We start from the raw sequence: 21,748 nt of genomic DNA on the forward strand, positions 1-21,748 counted from the left end.
AAATAAATGTTAAAAAAATAAAAAATACATTATGATGTAATATGAATTACAAAAAGCAAATTTAAGTGAAAAATATGAAAATGTCATAAAGCATATACAGTGATATATTAACAGTAGTGTCTGAGTAGTAGAATTATAATTCTCTGACTTCTATGGTGAGAATATTATTACTTCTATAATATAATACTTATAAATAAATGTAGTAAAAGCACAAATCAATATTACATAGAATTTAACAGCAGATTCAAATGAAATAAATCCTTGCACACATATGAAATGTAAGATTAAACCATCACTGAATTGTGAAAATGTCTGGATTAGAAGATTCTAGGGTTGAGTTTCAGTATTCTATGATAACTTTATGATAAATGCTGTCTTCCCAAATAATTAAAACTGAAGACAGTTTCCTATTCAAACTTTTAAAAACAAGGATAGTGTCTGCTTTCTGTATTTTGGGCAAGAACATCTAAACTAGTAAACCAGATGTTTTTGGGAGAATATCTTTACCTAAAAAATAAAAATTCCAAGCCAGTAGGTGCAAGGAAATGGGACCCTGTAATAGTCTTCCAGCTACCTTCTTTTCATCATTATAAAACTTTCCTTGACAATATGAAAGCTATACTATATGATGAGAAAAAGTTGGATACTTTTTTTTCTTTATTGAGGCCTAAACTTAGAAGAATATGCTGACATAATGTATGCACAGTATACCTCCTTAAGGTAGCACTGGCATATAATTCTTTTAAGTGTTCCTACATCAATTTGCTAGTCTAGCACACAGTAGGCACTCAACAGATAGTTATGCATTGATGAATTAACGTTTTTGAAAAAAATCAAATATAAAATGTGTTCCTTGTTCAATGCAAACAGCATGTTCACCAGCCAAAAAAAAAAAAAGAAAAAAGAAAAAAAAGAAAAAGGCCTAGTGTTAATCGCTTCAATTTACTTGAGGTTTTAATTCATAACACGGTCTAAGTTTAGCAAGTCTAGCGTTTTTGTATAAATACCTCATATAGTTGCAAGCAGATGGCATCTATGAACCCAACTTGCATACTTGGGATTTTGTTTTTCTTCTCCCTGTTCATCAGATCCTGAAAACACAAACACAGAAACACACACACACACATAACACACATATCTGCATTTACTTAAAGAACACAATGCAAGTTGGCTCCGAAAACATGAATCACCAGGTTAGCTGATGAAGGCCTGATACCTGCTTGTCTCCTTCCTTTGTCAGCTTCTTGCATTCCCTGCCAGCACTGTGCTCAGAAAGGCCCTGATTCTGTCTTGTTCATCCTGGCTGACTTTTCCCACACTACCCTTGGAATTCATCACTACGCTAGAGTCAACCACTGACCTAGAGCTGACCACCGACCTAGAGTCAACCACTGCCCTAGAGTTGACCACTGACGTGTATTTGGAGAACACACAGGCTTTGAATTGTCTATTGATGTGGAATCAAACACCCTCAGCTTTGTGGGGGAAGCCACTCAGGCCACAGCTGATTACAATTCAATCCACACAGAGAGCCTTGTTAGTGACGATTATGCAGATGTCATTCTGCTTATTCCCAGGAGGTCATGGCTGGAGCACCAGACAAGCCCAGCACTCCCATGGGAAGCAATGAGTCTGTCACAGTACTTGTTTAAAATGAAGCAAATTCTCCATTAGCTGTTACCATTACTGTGCTACCCACGACTTTCTAAGAAGATTCTGAGCTTCTGAACGAGCCTACCATTACATTATAGGACACTGAGCTAATTGTGAAAGACTAGTGAGACAGAAGATGTGCCCAGCTGAGACTAAAGAGCAGAGTGGCTGAAACTGTACACACAGAAAGGGGGTCATAACCATGTCCCATTTAATATGGGCTCAATAAATGTCCATTTGAATTAAAAAAAAAATGGCTGTGCTTCATTTTTGGGAAAAACTCATTCCAAAAGCTAGAGATGGTTTGAGAAGGGTCTTTTTCTTGTCTGTGAGATCCAAACTCTATGTGAACAAGGCAGTATCAGAAACCTTTAAAATCTGTGCCCTTCAACACAGCGATTCTGGGAATTTATCCTAACAAGATAATGAAAAATGGCACAGAAACACTTAGCAACATAGATGTTTATCAAAGTGCTACTGGTAATAGTGAACACTGCAAACATTACCCCAAAGGTAGTGGATAGACTATGGCTGCATCTATTTCAGATAATCACTAGAAATAATATACATAAGACCATTTGTCAGAATGAAACGTAGCTTATGATTTAAATTTAAATAGAAAAAACAAATTACAAAAAAAGTAGGTACAATATGATGAACCAAAGAGTCTTCTTTTATTTGCTTATGTTTTCTGTAATAAACACGTAAAATTCTTTTAATAAGAAAAATGCTTTAAAAAATAAAATGAAAAGAAATTGTATTCTCAAGGAAAGATCTCATAAAAGTGTTAAGAAGTCCACACTCACAGATGTATTGAAATAATTCCTACCAACAAGGTCTCAGACTTACAGCAGGCTCTATGTTGAGTTCTTTTCTCTCTCTGTCTCCTTGGTCAAAAAATTCAGTTGCTACAAGTTCTGCTATCTGAAATAAATGACCGATTAAGTTTTGGCGGTTAAAAGCATATAACTCTAGAACAGAGAATAGAATAGAGACTTTGAGTAAAGATAATAAAATCTATCAAATCTAGCTTCAACCACATTAGCAAAATTGTAATAGAACAATAATGAGTAATGGAAATTATATTTTATTTGCTTTTAAATATGTATCTAATCACAAAGGCTAGAGTTTGTAATCTGAAATTAGGCAGAAAAAAGCAACATGTTATTTCAACTTCAGCAGTTAGTGGGGAAAAGGCCATGTATGTCCATCTGTATGCATAAGCAATGATATTTATTAAGCACCTGTTATACCAGCTGCTGTGAAAACCAGTTAACAAATAGCTGCATATATTGTGATTGATTGCTGTGCCTTTTAAATTAATTTTAATCTACACGTACATTCTCTTCTCTTTTAAAAAAATTTCCTTATAATTTTTTTTTTTGTTGTTGTTAAATAAACTGGTTGTTTATCCTGTAGTTTCCCACTATCTGGATTTTGCTGACTGCATTCCTATGATGACAATTACTGTTTCTCTGTGCCCTGTTTACACACAATGGTAATGAGATCTAGAGGCTTGATAAGACTGACCGAATTTTTTTTTTTTTTTTTTTTTTTTTTTTTTTTTTGACTACTTCATAGGCAATGCTGTGTACTTCCATTAAGAGCTATACAATGCCCGGCTGCCTCTCTTTTTGTGATATTAGAGACCATTAATGATCTTTGTCTAGTAGATCCACTACCTTAAGGGCTGCAAAAAGGTGATATTCAAAGCAGTCATTCCTTTTTGTTTTATTAGTTGAAATACAATAAAAAAGGAAGTTCCCCACATCAATTATTTAGTTACCCTAAAGTACAATTTGTATAAGAAAAGCAGGAGATTAAAAAAAAGCAAAGCAAAGCAGGAGAAATGTTTGATTTTCTCCACTTTAATTACCATTAAAAAAGTAACATGGCTACCAAGCAACTATCAAAGATGACCAGGGAAGGTTTTATTTTATTATTTTTATTATTATTTTGAACTTTTAAATTTAAACATATTTAATGTATTTCAATCCTTACTGATACTCAGATTGTTCCATTTTGGCCACTGGGAGGCTATAAAGTTGGCATCTCTGTTCTTTTGACAGAATCCTATCAGTCTTTGAAAGCTTCCCTGCTTTCTGATAGAATAAGATGCTCTAGGCTCATTTTATACATTTCCTGCTTTAAAACTGCTATCAGCCATTTCTTTGTTGGAGCCCTTGTTCCTTTAATGAGATACTTAGAAACCTCAGTATGGGCACTAGGTTTGTTCATTACTACCAGTATTTGTAAGCCCTTTTAGAGGATGGAGCTAGGACACAACAGAAGTTCATACAACATTTCAATTCAAATTCAGGACTACAGTGTTTTTGCATAACCTAATCCACCTTAGATCTTTATCTTTCCACTCACACTGACAGTCCTCAATGATATCAATACAATTTTTTTATTTGCTTTTATCCCACATCATCTACAATTGTGATTGAATATCTATATAAAGATACCACTAATAATAACATTATTGAAAACAGTTTTAAAGGCTTTTTAAAAGGATTTATAATTCCTTTTTGTTTTTAGAGTACATCCCACTAAGAGATACATGGTCAAATTACTGTTTTAATGTCACTTGGAATGAAATAGTCTCTGTCACTATGGTTTTGCAACTGAAATCAGGTTTGTTTCATTTTATTTTTAAGGTTTAATGCTGAGAATTCAATCTTATGATTTTAAACTATTTACATGGTTCCATGGTTCTGTTCACTAAATTCTGTTCCTTCCTTCTCTTATAGGGGATCATTAACTTTTTTGTGGTTAATCCTAGTTTTTTTAAATATTAAGCAAATATGTACATATATTCATATTTTACTTTTTTTTTTAAGTTTATTTATTTTTGAGAGAGAGCGCACGCACGTGTGAATGGGAGAGGGGCAGAGACAGATGGGGACAGAGGATCCAAAGCAGGCTCTGTGCTGACAGCACAAGGCTTGATGTGCGGCTCAAACTCACTCACTGTGAGATCATGACCTGAGCCGAAGCCAGATGCCTAACCAACTGAGCCCCCCAGGCACGCCCTTACCCTCTTCTTAGATAAATGGTAGAGTACGATATACATTTTCTCTACCTTGCTTTTTTTCCACTTAAAAATAGATCCTTGTAATCACTCCATAGTAGTATACAGATAATCTTCATTTCTTTATATACCTGCCTAGAACTCACTGTGTAAACGTACTACAAATTATTCAATCAGTAACCTACTGATGAGTATTTGGGTTACTTCCAGTCTTTGCTATTACAAATAGCACTAAAATGAGTAGCCTTGTATAAATATCTTTTTACATTCTTTCCCGTATATCTTTGGGATAAGATTCTTAGAAGTAATGGTAAATAATGAATATGTATATTTATAAACTTCTAAAGAGTTACAGTATTTTTCATTCCTTGTTTTCCCTCAACTTCCCCAATAGAGTATATCATAAAACCTTTGGATTTTGCCAAATGAGAAATGGTATTTTTTTTTAAATGAAGTAGAATTTATATACTGTGAATTGCATAGATCATGAGTTCAGTGTATTGACAAATGCATAGAACCATGTGACAAATACCCCATCCAAGATATAGAATATTTCTATTGCCCTTATGACCCTTCTCAGTCCATTCCTGCCCCTTCTTTCCTCCCTCTCCTCACAATCACTGTTTTATTTCTTTCACTGTAGTGCTTTAATTTTGCCTAGTCCAGAACTTCCTATAAATGAAATCACAGAACGTAGTCTTTTGTGTGGCTTCTTTTGCTCTGTATAGTGTTTATGAGACACATCCATGTGGTTACAGGTATCAATGGTTACTTCCTTCTTATTGTTGAGCAGTGCTCCACTGAATAAGGAATGGACCACAATATGTTTAGCTGTTCTGTTGACAAGACGTTTGGGTTGTTTCTAGTTCTGACTACAGTAGTCCCCCTTTTGCAGAGTTTTGCTTTCCATGGTTTCAGTTACCTGGAGTTAACTGTGGTCCAGAAGCAGGTGATCCTCCGTCTGATACATGGTCAGAAGGTCCTAACACTACATCACAACGCCTGTATCCTTCACCTCACTACCTCTCACGTTATCATCTCCCATCATCACAAGGAGGGTGAGTAAAATATAATAAGATGTTCTGAGAAAAAGACCCCACATTCACATACCTTTTATTACAGTATTGTTATAGTTGTTCTATTTTATTATTAGTTATTGTTGTTAATCTCTTACTGTGCCTAATTTATAAATTAAACTTAACCATAGTTATGCATGTAGAGGAAAAATCATAGTACATATAAGGGTTCAGTACTGTTCCTGGTTTCAGGCAACCACTGGGGGTCTTGGAATGTGTCTGCTGCAGATATTACTACTATATTAGGATTAAAGCTGTTATGAGATTCTATACAAGTTTTTTGCGTGTGTCAATGTAGTTTTAATTTGCATTTTTTCTTATGAATGAGGTTCTGAGAACCTTTGCAAATAGCAAGAGCCATTCACATTCCATCAACTTTTTGTTCAAATTTCTGGCCCATTTTTCTGTAGGGTTGTTGCCCTTTTCCTTCTCTATTTTTTACAATTTATTTAATATTTGGGGTATCTACCAAATATAAGTTGCAAATATCTTTACCAGTTTCTCACTGACTTTTACTTTGCTTATGGTGTCTTTTGCTATGCAAAAGTTTTATTTTTTTTTAATTTTCATGTAATCAAATTTACCAGTCTTTTCTATTGTTTCTTTCTATTGTTTGTTTCTATTGTTTCTATTGTTTCTTTCTGCAATAGGAAAGTTTTCTCACTCCTAAGTTATAGAAGAATCCACAAATGTTTTTATTTAGTACTTCTATGGTTTAATTCTCTAGACTGAACTGTATGTTCCATTTGGAATTTAAGTATGTGGAATAGATACAGTTGTGTCTTTTTCCATTTGGTTATAGAAGATGTGAAAGTCACCCTAACATTATTCAGTAAAAAGTCTCTCTTTTCCCCCAGTTATTTGAAATGCTACCTTTATTATATATATTAAACGTTCTATGTAATTCTCAAAGTTCTATTGTGTTCCCTTGGTCTGTCACCCATACCAAACTGTTTTAATTATAGAGGCTTTATAGTATTGCTTTTTATGTCTGGACTCTCACCTCATTGCTCAACCTTTTGGGGATCTGATTAAGAAGAAAGGATAAATGCAAAGACAAATTCTTCCCTCTTACATTCCCTTTCCTATTTGGAAATGGGCATACAGTCCCATTTATTATTACAGAGCAGCACACTCTGTAAAGACCACCTTTCCTGAGTGCTTACGGCATGTCAGCTTTGGCACATGGATAGCACACTTCTGATCTTGTTTTCTCAGCATGTATGTTTCATGAGATGAACCTGTCGTTGGGCTCCATGACTCTGCAGATCAGAGCCCTGACCAACAGCAGACTGTCATTAGTCTCAGGTAGTGCATTCAGGATTCAAAATGCAGTCTCAAAAAACAAAAGCACAATACACACATCATTGCATGTATAGCCATCTCTTTTCTGAGCCTAGGGCCTTTACTACCTCTGCAAAATGTTATGGCAGTTACTTATTTAGAGAGAAGGATATATTTCTAGCCTCCTAGCCACAGGTCCTGATTACATCCTTCCTGACACCTTATATCAACACTTCCTATATTTTTAAGACTCAGGAAATGTTTAAGTTCTACTCGCTAATGCCTACTTAGAGCTGAGTTATAGCATGGTAGGCTAACCATAAAGAAAAATCATAAGAAGAAAAATAATTCGCTTTTTCTGTTTTTCAAGGTTATTAAGGAAATGTGCTAAAAAGCATTCCTAAGTGAGCCAGAAGTAGTACTGGAATTAAAGACTATCAGCAGCTAGGTTTTGCTGTGTTACTATAGATGCTGTCTTTCTTAATACATTATAAATATTAGCAAATGCTAATGAATCTTCTAAGAAAGAAAACCTATTTATGTCCAATTCTGCTTTTAATGCTACTTAAAATTTGGATAAAAATTTCCACAAATACTTTAGAAGCTACCTTTAAGAATACAGACTTTTCTTACTTTGACTTTTTAATTACTACTTTTACTGTCAGCAAACAACATACCCGTTGTTGAATAGGCCAGGGTTTTGTAATTGCAGAGAGATCACAAGCTGTCATCAGCATCGCTCTGTTCAGGGAAAAAGAAGCCCAATACTACTGTTTACTTTTTATGTGAACATAAACTCTCAATAAATAGTTACTGGTAAAAAGGTTAAATTAAAGCTCCCTAAACTATGAAGATGGCAGTTTATAAAGACAAAAGAAACAGAAACAACTTATATGGAAGTGTGGCTGATTCAGGGATAGCAGAGTGTCACTGTTTTGGTTGCCCACTGAACTACTGGAATTTGCCCTAAAAACGCCTCATTTAGCTCCAGATTGGCACGAGAGAAATTATTAACCTCTGGGTAAAAACTTGCCTGCTGTTGCTATTTTTTTTCACCTTGGTATTCCATTCTCAGTGGTAGTAAGATGAAAACGCATTGATTACTAATAATTAACCATTAAAGGATAACATCAGATATTCTATTGATATAAGGCCTCTAAGAGCAAGAATTAAGGTGGGTCATCCTAATACACTCAACATGTGCAGTGACTTCTGTGTGAAAAGCTCTTACTTATACACAGTATGTGCCAGAGAAAGGGAGGGAGGGATATGAGAGGACAGAGCTCTTTAGTCTTTCTGTTGTTCAGAGAAGTAAAAACCATGCAGGACGGAATCTGGAGCCGGTGACAAGGTGCTCTATAGCTCGGTACCACAACTACAGTATGAAAATAGTTCTGTATTTAGCACCGTGTTTTCCCATGTTGGATCTGGATACCTGTTTGTAAGAATTTGTTTAGAGAAACAAAGTCCAGTCACTGTCATATAGAAACACTTATAGCAAAGGATGGTAACCCTCGTCCCTGCTGGGAAACCCAACCTAAAAGCACGTTCTCCGTAACTACGTAAGGCAAAAATAAAACGGTTTCCTGCCCCTACTCTACGTCTTACACCAACTCTCTCGGAAAAAGTGAGTGCACCAGAGATATTTTTAATCACTGTTTAAGCCCATTTTCATAAAAGATTTCAGTGCTTGCCAGTATAAACTGCCTCCCCCAAAGAAGACAATGCTCCTAAATGAGCTTCATTAAAATCAGACACATGAGTTCAAGTGGCAACACTGAGCACTAGAACTATGAGTACTTCTCTGCAAGAGGTTCATGGCTTAGGATGGATGGAGCAGCGGAAACTGGTGCAGACTTGGAGCCAAGGTTGGATTTCCTTTTTGTTACTGGGAAAAACTGTTCCCTAACTACAGTAGTTTGTCTATTCTTTCTTTCTTCTTTTTCTTTCTTTCTTTCTTTCTTTCTTTCTTTCTTTCTTTCTTTCTTTCTTCTTTCATATTTTTATTTTTAAGTAATCTCGACACCCAACATGGGGCTTGAACTTGAGGTCAAGAGTCGCATACTCCATCCACTGAGGCAGCCAGGTGCCCCTATCTGTCTATACGTTTCTAAGGGACCATTAAGAAAAACATGTTGAGGCTATGAAATAAAACATGATTACACAGAACAGACAGCCAGGCATTTGTGTACTGTTTTCTTATAATCTGCATCTTTGTTTGCATGCTAAGTAGTATCAATCCATTTAAAGAAATGTTGATTTCAGAAGTGTAATAGTGCTGTCCTTGGTGTTCTGTGTCATCCTTTTATTAAAATTATTGACCGCTTGTTCTTTTTTATGGATCCAGGTTCTAGCCATGGTAAAGGTAGGAATAGTAACAGCAAAGAGATGGCATCTACAGCTAGAAAGGAGGGACAGGCCTACAGGTGAGGAAAAGGGAAATCTTGAGGTTCTGATGGTGTTACTCTCCCATCACTCAAGAGAAGTAAACACTTCCCAACCACCTTCTTGCTCCCACAATCTTTGGGATGCTATTTTCAGCTATTCCAAAGTACTGGGAATATGAGCAGGGGGAACCCTAGAGCCTTGTATTCATATTCCACCACATTTTAAAGTTCCTTCTAAGACAAAGGAGTAATTTACTGACTTGAATTTGCAAATGCATTTCTTTTCAAATAAATATTCATATTCAGCCCTTTATACAACACTCCAGATAATTCTGACAGCCTCTAAGATCATCACATTGTAACAAATACTTGCAATAAAATCTGATAGTTATAAAATTAACTGGAGAGCAAAACATCAGTGTTAAGGACAGAAAACCTACTTACAAAAACAACTCTTTTTGATGAGGATCTTCCAAGTTGAATTGATTTTTTCTTATAAGTTCAAAAAATTCTCCTCGTCTCCTTGAAAGTAAAAGAAAAACATATGGTAGTTATGATGAGTCCCCAGGCTCTTATTTCTTCAGCTAACAAAGACCCATGGAGTAAATTTTTGGGAAAAAAAAATCTCTAATGGTTTTTCCCATCTTAGAATCCGATATAGAAACCATCATTTAAAAAGCTAAAAATACCTCACTTTTTTCCTTTGTGCCATTTTCTTTGGGTAAAACAACACCTCACCTAGTTTTTAACTACAGATCACAAATAATGGTAATTTCAATTCTTAAGCATGATTTTAAGAAAATAAAACAAATTTAAAATTTGATGCCAAGAATGACTTGAAAATTTAAGTGTATGGCATAATGAGATCTATATGGCTTCAGTTCAATTTCATATATCTTATTCATATACATTATGGTATAAGGTAAAAAGTATATACTATTATTCACTCAGTGCATAGTGAATGCCTCCTATGTGCCCAATACTGTTACGCATCTTGGGAAGTTATAAGACAGGAGTCCTTTTCACAATGTTTAAAATCTAGTCAGAGACACAAACCAAAGATAAGAAAAACTTATATAACAAAACTGAATGTATGTCACTTGAGTACCAAAAATGAAAAATACGTTGCCAAAGGGTTCAGAGGAGAGACCCATGTGGCCTGGAAAGGCTGGGAAGTCTTTGTGGTTACAGGTATTTTTAAATTCTTGGTAATCTGATCATCTTTATTCTGTAATCATTTTAAGTTAAACTGAAGTTTGCTGTGTTTTCTTTTATCCTAATTAAAGTGCTGCCAAATCCAATGGCACGGCACTTTTAGACCCAGACACTTTTAGGTGCAGCTATTTTTAGACGTACAACAGTAGGTACCTGGGGTATGTGTGTTTGTATATCCGTTCTACTTGGTTTTACTTCTCATAAGAGTGGTGAAAGCCACACATATGAATCCCTGTGCAGAAGGAGAGAGGCCTGTGCTTCAGGGAAATCCCACAAGTGTGACCGCCAGACTCCCCTCACTCCTACATGTGCAGCAAAAGATCTTGGTCTGTATGTGGGAAACTAATGCCTGCCCAAATGCAGCAAGGTCTTTTCTCTCTTTTAGAAAGGCAGTTTAATTACAGGGAAATGCATACATGCATGACAAACACTACTCTAATGCACACTCTAATTTCTGAGTCAATGACTTCACTAATTCAAGTTCTATATTAATACCCTTCTGCCAAAATCAAATAAAAAGAAACAAGACTTATGTGTCTGGCACTTAGCTCTTTTTCCTGCCCACTTAGGCTTAGATGATAGTATAAAGGGACTGTAATATGGTCAGAAGCTGGGGAGGGGGGTGAAGGAAAAGCAGATGGGCTCTATAACCTTCGGGCTGGACAACGCAGCCTTGGAATGACCTTGGCATGGTTATTTACCTTGTACACAACTTCAGAGGCACAGGAGTAGTCACACGTCAGAAATGACTCTGTATTCTGTAATTTCTAGCACTAAGTCATATGCCAAAGGAGTAGACTTTTCTGGCTTCCTTTAAGAAACTGCACCATAGTTTGAAAAACAAGACATTTGATTTGCCAGGACATCTGTCTTTATAATCTTAAAACCTCCCAAAGTGCATTTGAAAAGTTTGAAACAATGCAAACATTTCCAAGACCTACTGATCTCATAATATTTCTTAAAACTTACTTAATATACAGCGCTAGGTCTGTAGCTAAAATAGCTTGCTTGATTATTTTCAGCGTGGTCTTATATTCTTCGATGGAGAGGCCACTGAGAATCTGATTGCCCTTTATAAAAAAGAAAACCATCATTAGCACTCTGCCTGGAGAGGCTGCTGACAAGAACAAAATCTGAAGGTAAAGTGACATATCTTAAACACATGTCTAGTATTCTAAACTCGTGAATACAGAGGACAGCTGCTTACTTTAATGCCATGAAATGATGCTTCCCCTCTACATTCCACTTCCCACCACCCTGTCCTATAAGAAAATACGGCTTCATAATGGTGCACCTACCTACACATGCATGTTTTTCCACATCTTATACTCCCTAGGCCTTAGTCCAGGCCTAAAACCTAATAACTATATATATATATATATATATATATATATATATGTATATATAGTGCTCCCAAATCAAAGCCATATTAATGGAAATCTAGAATGGAGTAGCAAAACTTTTAACCATTGATTATTTAAAGAATCATTTCTCTATGGATTCTGTCATAAATCTAATAACACTTTTTGGGTGCAAATTTCTATAATTTAACTTAATCAACATGGCAGACAGTGTGTGTTCTTTAGGAACATGTGAATGTAGATGGTGGCCCTGTAGGGCATGAGCCAAAGGTGTACTTACTGGTCACAAAAAAGCAAGTATGGTTGAAACATCTATAAGGAATATTGGAAGGCGCCTGGGTGGCTCAGTTGGTTAAGCCTCCCCTCTTGATCTCAGCTCAGGTCATGATCTCATGGTTCATGCTCTCTGCTGTCAGCACAGAGCCTGCTTCAGATCCTCTGTCCCCCTCTCTTTCTGTACCTCCCCTGCTCGTGCTCTCTCTCTTTCTCAAAAATAAAAAATAAACATTAAAAAAAAAGAAATATTGAAAAGGTGCTATGTAACCGTTTTTTATTTGTCTGTAATTTAAGGCATAGTGGCCCTCTGATGTTGAGCTACATAAAACATTCCTTGGGTATTCAGCATACACTCAGGACAACATCTATAAATTGAATCAGATGTGCTTCCTAAATCTCAGGGCCAAGAAAAACCCAGAGGAGTGGGAATGAGATCTGGAGGCAGAGGATTTGTTCTGAACAAAGAGAAACTGCCGAGTGTGGTAGGCCAGTGCCAAAACACCGGTTAGAGAATAACTAGATGCCAAAATTGTGGCATGTATCTAATTAATGAATCTGTGATTACAACCATGAACATTGTTTTAAAATATGTAATCACTTTAGATTCTGGGCCAGAAAGGAAACTATTTAGAAAATAACTGATACTTCTATGTGTTTTAAGATAAAACAATTTCAAATGGAAAAGGAAATATCTTGGGGCGCCTGGGTGGCTCAGTCGGTTGAATGTCTGACTTTGGCTCAGGTCATGATCTCACGGCTCATGAGTTCGAGCCCTGCGTCGGGCTCTGTACTGACAGCTTGGAGCCTGGAGCCTGCTTCAGATTCTGTGTCTCCCTCTCTCTCTGCCCCTTTCCCACTCATGCTCTGTCTCTCTCTCTCAAAAATAAATAAACATTCAAAAAATATTTAAAAAAAAGAAAAGGAAATATCTTTTGGTGTTATATTTTTATTTTTGCTTTCAAAAACAGAGACTAAATTCTCTGTAAATGTTTTGGTGCTAATACTAAGTAATGTTTTGGTGCTTACAAAGACAGAATATTTATATGGTCTTATAATTTGAGACCAACCATCTATATGACCAAATTTCTTATAAGTAATAATGTATTACTTAGTAAGTTATGTTATTTAGTAACATAGGTATCTATGATAGGGATACTGTTAAATATGGGCTTCAGAAAAAGCTTAGCATATTTTCTTTCCTTAAAACTAAACAAGATATTAAAATGAAGGTTTTATAGTTTTTTTAAAAAAAATTTTTTTTAACGTTTATTTATTTTTGAGACAGAGAGAGACAGAGCATGAACAGGGGAGGGAGGGGCAGAGAGAGAGGGAGACACAGAATCTGAAACAGGCTCCAGGCTCTGAGCTGTCAGCACAGAGCCCGACGCGGGGCTCGAACTCACGGACCGCGAGATCATGACCTGAGCCAAAGTCAGACGCTTAACTGACCACGCCACCCAGGCGCCCCGAAGGTTTTATAGTTTTAAATGAGGCATATAGATAGCAAATCCCAAGGAAAGTACAGATTTCTCTACTACAAAACAGCATATAATTCCTGAGAAATCTCAGTTCTGAAAAACTACACACTAAAAATGACATGGTTTATGGGAAAAATTAGTGCTGGGGCAGATTGCACAAAGCCCATGAAACTTTATAACCAGAGCATAAACCAAACTGAAAACTGGTGCATCTGCAGGTAACCCAGTCATCTCAGGCTAGCCAGTCTGGAGGTCCTTTGAGAACAGTCAACACACAAAACGATGGCGTGGAAGCAATGGTTTGTGGGGCCCAGAGACAACGTGGATGGGACTGGATCACTGAGACATTGGGGCTGCTATTAAGGTGGGCACCGAAGGAGGAGCAACCTCCTAGGAGCCTAAAGCAAGCAGTCCAAAGCAAGGGAGCAAATGCCCATTTTCAATATTCTTGAAATAGAGCAGAAGGGGTGCCTGAGCAAAGCCAAGTAGAGGGATTTTTTTCTTTCTTGTATAAGGTCAAAAATTCAACTCTCATAATTCTTGTACCTTACCCAAGAGAACTTGTGGATGAAAGAATACAACTTGTACACTTACACTAACGTCATTCAATTACCAGTCACACATGAACTAATTCATACTAATCGCATACTTTATCAATCTAAAGTCAATTTAAGTATGCAGAACTTAAATTTTTTTAATGTTTATTATTTTTGAGAGTGGGAGAGACAGAGTGTGAGCAGGGGAAGGGCAGAGAGAGAGGGGACACAGAATCCGAAGCAGGCTCCAGGCTCTGTGCTGTCAGCACAGAGCCCGACATGGGGTCCGAACCCATGAACCATGAGATCATTACCTGAGCTGAAGTCATACACTTAACCAACTAAGCTACCCAGGCACCCACTGTGTACAGAATTTATAATGAGGTTACCAAATTGGCTGTATAACTCAACCCTTCATCCACACTGAGATGTTTAGGGAGAGGTGAGATTGTGTTCCCCTCCATCTCAAATAAGAGAGTGGGGCATGAAGTCCCTACATATGTCTCTTGTAGTGTAGTGAGAGTGGGAAGGGCCACAGTGGTCTCATGTCTAATTCCTGTCTGGAAAATCTAAAAGGCAAGACACAGGCTGACTAGCCACTCTGACTTTAGCACCAATGGGGAAGTTCCTACTATATGGGATGGCTTGCCCTCTCCAAGTTTTGGAGGCATGGGATTGATTTCAGTCCTGTCCTTTTCAAAGGGGATGACAAAGAAGGCCAAAGAACCTTAGCAGAAAGGAGCTGAAAGTGAACGATCAGATTTTCCTGAGCAGAGGAAGGAGCCATAAGTAAGGCAGGCAGAGATGATCATTAAAGGAACATCTGGTAGAAAAGCCCCACAATGAGGGCACTTGGCAGGCATCATGAACTTACCCACAAGAAAAGAACTTGGTTTAAACACCTGCCAGGCACAAAGAGTGAGACACTCTTTTTTTTTTTTTAATTTTTTTTTTAACGTTTATTTATTTTTGAGACAGAGAGAGAGAGACAGAGCATGAACGGGGGAGGGTCAGAGAGAGAGGGAGACACAGAATCTGAAACAGGCTCCAGGCTCTGAGCAGTCAGCACAGAGCCCGACGCGGGGCTCGAGCTCACATACCGCGAGACCGTGACCTGAGCCGAAGTCGGACGCTTAACCGACTGAGCCACCCAGGCGCCCCAAGAGTGAGACACTCTTAACAGTACCAGTGTGTTGAGAAATTTCTTGCCCCTCTTCTTAGCTATTCTCTCTTCCTACTCTCCAAGTCTGGAGGGGAAGGAAACTACATGCGGGGTTAGGGATGAGGAAGAAGTTAGAAGAAGCACAAGATAGGGTTGAGAGAAGCCAACCAGGCAGTAGGGGGAGAACGTGAAACTTTAAACCAAATCCAAAATCCAGAGTATTACACAGAACTGGACATTTTGGTTTCTAAATTGAGAATTGCATAGTCTATTTTGGGACTTGACGTAATTAGTACTTGACGTAATTTTTACTTATAAAAGAATAACCAGAAAAGTCATGGGCCTCCCAAGTTTTCTTCTAGAGCTCAGAGAAGACTAGCCACACGGGGCAAACATAAAAAGATGGGGGTAAAATTGCTTTAAGATTATATACCACGCATTGTGCTTGTTCCACATAGTAGTTACAACTTTGACTTTTTTCTTACTATAAAGGTAACACATGCATATAGCAGATATACTGTGAATAATGAACAAATCAAAATGAGAATGTAAAAGTATTCATAACTGGACAAAGAAAACCTTTGTTAATCTTTTGGCATACATTATTTTAATTTTATTTTCCTTAGCATTTATTTGTCTAGCATAGCATATCATATGTTTTCTTACACTGATGAATATTCATTTAACCAAACTATTGAATAGCTTTATTTCTTAACATAGCAGTTTGTTAATGGTCAGAAGTTTCCATGAAAAGAGGAACAGGCATGGTCTTGTGAAAGCAAACCTTTGAGCGCTATATAAACCATTTCATTTGACCAAAAGAAAAAAAAAGGGGGTGGGGGGAGAATTAACTAAGAGCCAAAAAATACTAGTTTTGTTTGTTTCCAGTTTGCCATAACCAAATAGAGGTGTGTAACCAGATATCCTTTATCAGGCAACATTTAGACAGTTTGGGCTGTCCAGAGAAGTGAGGCTGGGAAGATCCCAAATGTTTTGGCTTTGCCTTCCTTACCCAAAAAGGAATAAAGCATGCTCAAGAATTTATGATGCTGGGAATAAGTCCAAAACTTAAAAATAAAATTGAATTTATAAAGCTCTCTTTTAAAATTCCACAACCATAAAGTAGGTACTTACTGGACTATTAAGAATCATCAGGCACTGGTCAAAGTGATGATGCTCCATGATCGAATGGCAGTAGAGCTGAGCAAGTGGGTGTTCACTTCTGAAAAATATTTTGTGGAAGAGTGAAAAAAGGCTTAAAAATTACTAGTTTCCCCAATACATTAATTTGTTCTTCATATTAGTCAATGAAAAAACAGGCTACTTCACAAAATTAATCAGACTAACAATTTTCTCTCCTTTTGCTGAGGAAAAGAGTGAGATGATCTCTGAGAAAAAACAGTCAAATTATTTTCAAATACCAGGGTAACCACTGCCTGTTCAAAGTATGAACAATTTCATTGGTTTTAATATTGATAAAATAGTAGGAGTAAGCACAAAGGACTAATTTCTCTAACCATGAGAAAAAAATTCTCTGAAATACTTGTACCAATGATATTTTTCAATTTCAAAACTGCAATTAGTTTAAAATCTGAAACAAATTGCAATGCTAGTCTATTCCTCTGCAATAAGGCTGAGGGCCAGCATATTCACATGTGCCTGTATATCCAAGGAGAATGGACGGCGATGGAACGAATGGGTAGGAGGGACAAAAGGCAAAGAAAGGGGGCAGAGTTGGTGCCCACCCTCCTTTGAAGGGAAGAAGGAGACAGCTGAGTCAGAAAAAGTTCCCCATGCATGTGGGATCCAGAGTATTTCAGCGTAGGATGTCCTGGTAGCTCTTTTAACTTGAACTTGGGGACAAACAGAGGAGACTGTCTGGCTGAGTAAAGGGAATGGAAGGTGTGTTATACTCAGTTCACTGTATGTAACAGGCAGTCACAGATCAAGGTCCAAAGCATGTCAAGTACAGTCCTCCACCTCTTATTTCTCACAACCCTTCGCATGTGAATATAAAGCACAATTTTCACTAGTTTTTCTTTAAAAGAAAAAGAAAACGTGAGAGTTCCTGAAAGTCTCTGTTCCTAAAATTTGTAGGACAGGGATTTATGAATTGTAAAGCACAATACAAGTGTGGATAACACAGCTGACTTATTTCTTTGTACTACTATACGAGTCATTAATTGAGTTTTCATTTAATTTAGAGAAGCTGCCCAAGACTGGAGGAACATAACATGGGAAGAAAATGAGTGCAGTAAGAGAAGCTTAAGGGAAAACAAAAATAAAACAAGGGAAATAAAGGTAAGAGAATGGGCAATCTCATCTATTCCAGTTGTCTAATCTTCCACTGATAACTGCTGACCCCCAAACGGCCATTCTTTGTGTTGTAAACTTTCTCAAATTAACTCCTGCCTGTCTTCTTTGCTCCTCCATGTTTAGTAAGTTGTACAATGGACCAGATACTGTCCTTCCCATTGGACAATGGGAAAACAATGGATGGAGTAAAATGAGCAGATTTACAAAAAAAAAAAAAAAAAAGATAAATTTGCTGGAATCAAAACTGGAGATGCATGGAAAATACTGGAAAGTAGTTAGGAGACTACTGGGAAGCTCATAGTCCTAGTTCTAGTAATGTAGGCACGAGACAGCCTGGACCAGGGTGACAGAATCCCACATAAAGACAAGTAGAGTTGCCTCATAGCTGTTTAGGAGGTAAGAGTTGGCAAAGAATCTTGATGTTGGGACCTAGTGGGGATTTTCCTAGGGGAAAAGTATGAATGCCACATTTCTGCCTTGTCATTTACTGACATAGGAGAAAGGGAGAGGATTAAGGATGGGAGATAAAGGAGGCGAAGATGTGTAATTCAGTGTTGGATCTGTTGATTTTAAAGTGACTGAGGTCCACCAAGTGGATATAAAAGTTTGTATCAGGTCTGGGCTGGAGATGTAGACTTAGAACACAATAACCTGCAGATATCTGGTTATCTCCAAGCCACAGGAGCAGATGAGACGATGCAGGATAATGGAGGGCCCAGGGAAACAGAATGATGGCCTCCCTTCTGAATTCTGGCTTGCATTCTATATTCTCTATTTTCTCAACAGCATTTTCTCACCATTCAGACTAGCTATGCTAAGGTCAACTTCAACATGATAATTGCAACCTTCTTCATTCCCTTCACTTAGATAAGGAAAAGCATCTAGAGTATCTGTTATTTTCATTTACGTAAGAAATTCAAGGACAGGGAGCTTGGGTGGCTCAGCTAGTTAAGCATCCAACTTGGGCTCAGGTCATGATCTCACAGCTCATGAGTTCGAGCCCCGTGTCAGGCTCTGAGCTGACAGTTCAGAGCCTGGAGCCTACTTAGGATTCTGTGTCTCCCTCTCTCTGCCCCTCCCCTGCTCTCTCTCTCTCTCTCTCTCTCTGTCTCTCAAAAATAAATAAAACATTAAAAAAAAAAGAAATTCAAGGACCCATGGTATTAGTTTAATATCCATGTTGTTCTGCCAGTTGTTAGCTGTTTATAAGTCTATTACCTTGTTAGACTATAAACCTCTTGAGTTTGGCCAGATTTGTTTTCCCCAGTGATAATAATTACCATTTACTGAGAGCCTCTAACATGTCAGGCACTGCACTAAGTAGTTTATATTTCATTTTTATTTAATATGGGACATCTCTGTTCACCACATCAAAATCCTTGGCCCCACCTCGGACTCCAGCCACTGATGCAGCATCCAGTTTCACGCACAATTTAATAGACTCCCTGCAGGGCCCAATTAGAAGGTACTTTGCTGTGGCCCACCACGTCTGCCCTGCAGCTCTCTGCCCTCTGCTGGTGCCAACAAGACCTCTCTTGCTGCATTCACCCTTGTTGAGCCTGGGCTATGGAGGAGTCAAGGCACATGGAGGCCATCTTTGACCAAGATGAATGGGAACCTGTGGATCTCTGCCCCCCTCCCTACTTTGTCCCTGGCCATTTATGTACAATTCTGGGTCTCATTTCCTAAGACTTCTCTGAATCACCTGGCAGGACTGAGCACCAGGTGCCTGGATGGGTGGACTGCTGGTAACTCATCCTCTTCCTGGCTTCCCCTTCTTCCCTGTTTCCCACTCCCAGGCCTCCATTCCTGCTCCCAGGGATCACATGCACAAATAGGCTATGTGCACACCAGTGTTTGTCTCAGGCTGTGCCTCCAGAGTGACCCAGGCTGACACCTCTCTAAAATGGGCATTTTAGCATTTATTTTTTAGACAACCAAGAGTTCAGAGAGACTGTCTAACTTGTTCAAGGTCAACACAAATGGCGGGGCTGGGATTCAAACACATCCTCTCACTGCATCACACTGGCTCCTGACCCCACAGCACTTTGCACACAGCATCCACTTACTGACCTAGTTAGAGGCTGGACCGAGATGCAATTAGGTGCATACAACACAAACATGTTTAAAATTTCAGGCGCACATTACATTTTTAGACAATGCAGACAGGACGGTTTCCCATTAGAAAAACTTCTTGGCTTATGAGAGAGATGAATGCAAATTATGTGTGTTTGCCTTTACTTACATTCTAAAAATATGGATTTATGAATCCATAAAAGGGCATAAATACCCCAAGTTTCCTGTTTGCAGAAATATTAGTGGACACCAATGTGTTCTCCATTCTACTGCTTTTTACTGTTTCAAACACAAGGCTATTTCTTGCTTCTTTATATGAGAGCCTGTCAGAAGGGCCCACTTAAACCACCGCTTCCACTGAATCTTATTCCCACAATGATGTCTATTCGTATGGACCTTACACCCTCCCTACATTTTCCTATCGTCCTGCAGTAGTCTGTCCATCTCTTAGAGTGGTGTTAGGAGTCAGTGCCAAGGTCAGAACAACATTCTAGGGACAAGAAGCCTTAGAAATCAATAGAAAATGCAAGTTCTCTGAGAAAAACAATTCTTGCCACCCCAGGAATCCTTTTACAGACTCTTAACAACCATCCTTGATTTTGCTTCTCATACATGTATATTGCTCTGGGTTCACATCTCTTAACTACTCTTTGTAAGCATGTAAACCCCATTTGATTCTTCACTTGACCACTTCTCTCCAAATCATCACTGTTGTATTCTATCAGTCAGGGGTTATTTTACCCTGCATTCTCTGTAATCACATTAGATGCCACAGGTATTCAAGGTGATGATTCATTTGGCCTTTTGACCTTACTTCCTTAACCTCCTTGACTCTATGGATAGTCTCTTTTCATGTCAACAATGGATATTCCTCTAGGGATAGTCTCTTTTCATGTCAACAATGGATATTCCCTTCTTTGTTCCACAGCTTCTAGGTGCTACCAGGCACAGCATTTTTGCTACTCCCTGATCCATATCTCACCTTGGGACAAAGCAAGATCTTGAGTCCTTAATAGGATATCCTTAATATGTCCTTAATAGGACCCCCTTTGAAAAAGCTAAAACCTGGAGAGCATTTAATATATCTTGGGTATTGTTCCAAGTACTTCACATTTATTTATACTTTTTAATCCTTGTTAAAAAAAACCAAAACAAAGAAACAAACTACAAGATAGATACTGTCATTATTCCATTACACAAAGAAGAAAATAGAAAGAGGGGTGTTAAATGACTCATTCAAGGTCAGATGGTAAGAGGAGAAGCCAGTATTTGCTTTTGTACCCAGGCATCTGACTCAAGTTGGCCCTTAACCACCATAACTATCATAGCCACTGTGGCATGGTCAAAGGACTAGTTGAACTCATGTATATGAAGTACTAAAAAGAGTTCACAATGCCACATGGTAAGGGCTATATAAAGTGTTAACTTCTATTATTATTATTACTAGCTAGTGACTTTAGGACTCCTCGAACTTGTACTTTTTTCATATTTGGATCTCCAGTCTCTCAAGCCCTCCAAACTTATCAGGGATGATGTCATTCTTGGCTAATACAGACTCTACTCAGTTGAACTTCACAGATTGTGATTCCTCTACTGTCTTTACTGCCCTGTTGGGTCCCTCAGTGCCTGCTGACATTCTGTTGCCACCACGCCAGCCCATGACTATAGCTGTTCCTCTAACAGAGAGCAGAGAAGACCAAGGTACAGAATGAGTTTTCCCAGGACAAAGACACATGGTCTGAGTGTGATTACCAAGAAATTTCTTTTATTCTGATTTTATGGAACCTTAATCTTGGAAAAAAAAAATTCCTTTGATCATTTTACCTTTTCTAACTACCATCCTATTTATTATTTTCTCTTCTACCTCCTGTCCTTTTTGTCCCTCCTTCCCTAA

At 37.9% G+C, this 21,748-nt stretch overlaps 2 protein-coding genes across 17 annotated transcripts in view; one reads left to right on the forward strand and one right to left on the reverse strand.

Moving 5' to 3' along the window:
• The window catches only part of LOC144616142 (uncharacterized), a 131,389-nt gene that overhangs the window by 68,274 nt on the left and 41,367 nt on the right, over window positions 1–21,748 (forward strand). For 4 of the 12 annotated variants that reach the window (XR_013555163.2, XR_013555165.2, XR_013555166.2 and 1 more), the window contains exons 1-3: window positions 2,584–5,745; window positions 11,672–11,788; window positions 17,667–17,763. Coding sequence is in view for 3 of the 12 variants with exons in the window: in XM_078445790.2 (XP_078301916.1) it covers window positions 5,583–5,745; window positions 17,667–17,763 (260 nt within the window). In the remaining 9 variants the exon portion in view is untranslated. Of the gene's footprint in view, window positions 1–2,583; window positions 5,746–11,671; window positions 11,789–17,666; window positions 17,764–21,748 lie in introns of those variants that run through there. The other 8 variants (XM_078445790.2, XM_078445791.2, XM_078445792.2 and 5 more) reach the window with 4 other exon arrangements.
• PDE5A (phosphodiesterase 5A) overlaps window positions 1–21,748 on the reverse strand; it is a 138,687-nt gene that overhangs the window by 1,759 nt on the left and 115,180 nt on the right. For all 5 annotated transcript variants that reach the window (XM_060654283.3, XM_060654284.3, XM_060654280.3 and 2 more), the window contains 6 exons: window positions 16,597–16,684; window positions 11,619–11,719; window positions 9,879–9,956; window positions 7,725–7,788; window positions 2,503–2,577; window positions 1,008–1,091 (listed from right to left, as the gene is read on the reverse strand). In XM_060654283.3, coding sequence (XP_060510266.1) covers window positions 1,008–1,091; window positions 2,503–2,577; window positions 7,725–7,788; window positions 9,879–9,956; window positions 11,619–11,719; window positions 16,597–16,684 — 490 coding nt within the window. The remainder of the gene's footprint in view (window positions 1–1,007; window positions 1,092–2,502; window positions 2,578–7,724; window positions 7,789–9,878; window positions 9,957–11,618; window positions 11,720–16,596; window positions 16,685–21,748) is intronic.

The sequence above is a fragment of the Panthera onca genome, chromosome B1 (assembly GCF_046562875.1).
Source record: "Panthera onca isolate mPanOnc1 chromosome B1, mPanOnc1 haplotype 2, whole genome shotgun sequence".
Taxonomy (NCBI): domain Eukaryota; kingdom Metazoa; phylum Chordata; class Mammalia; order Carnivora; family Felidae; genus Panthera; species Panthera onca.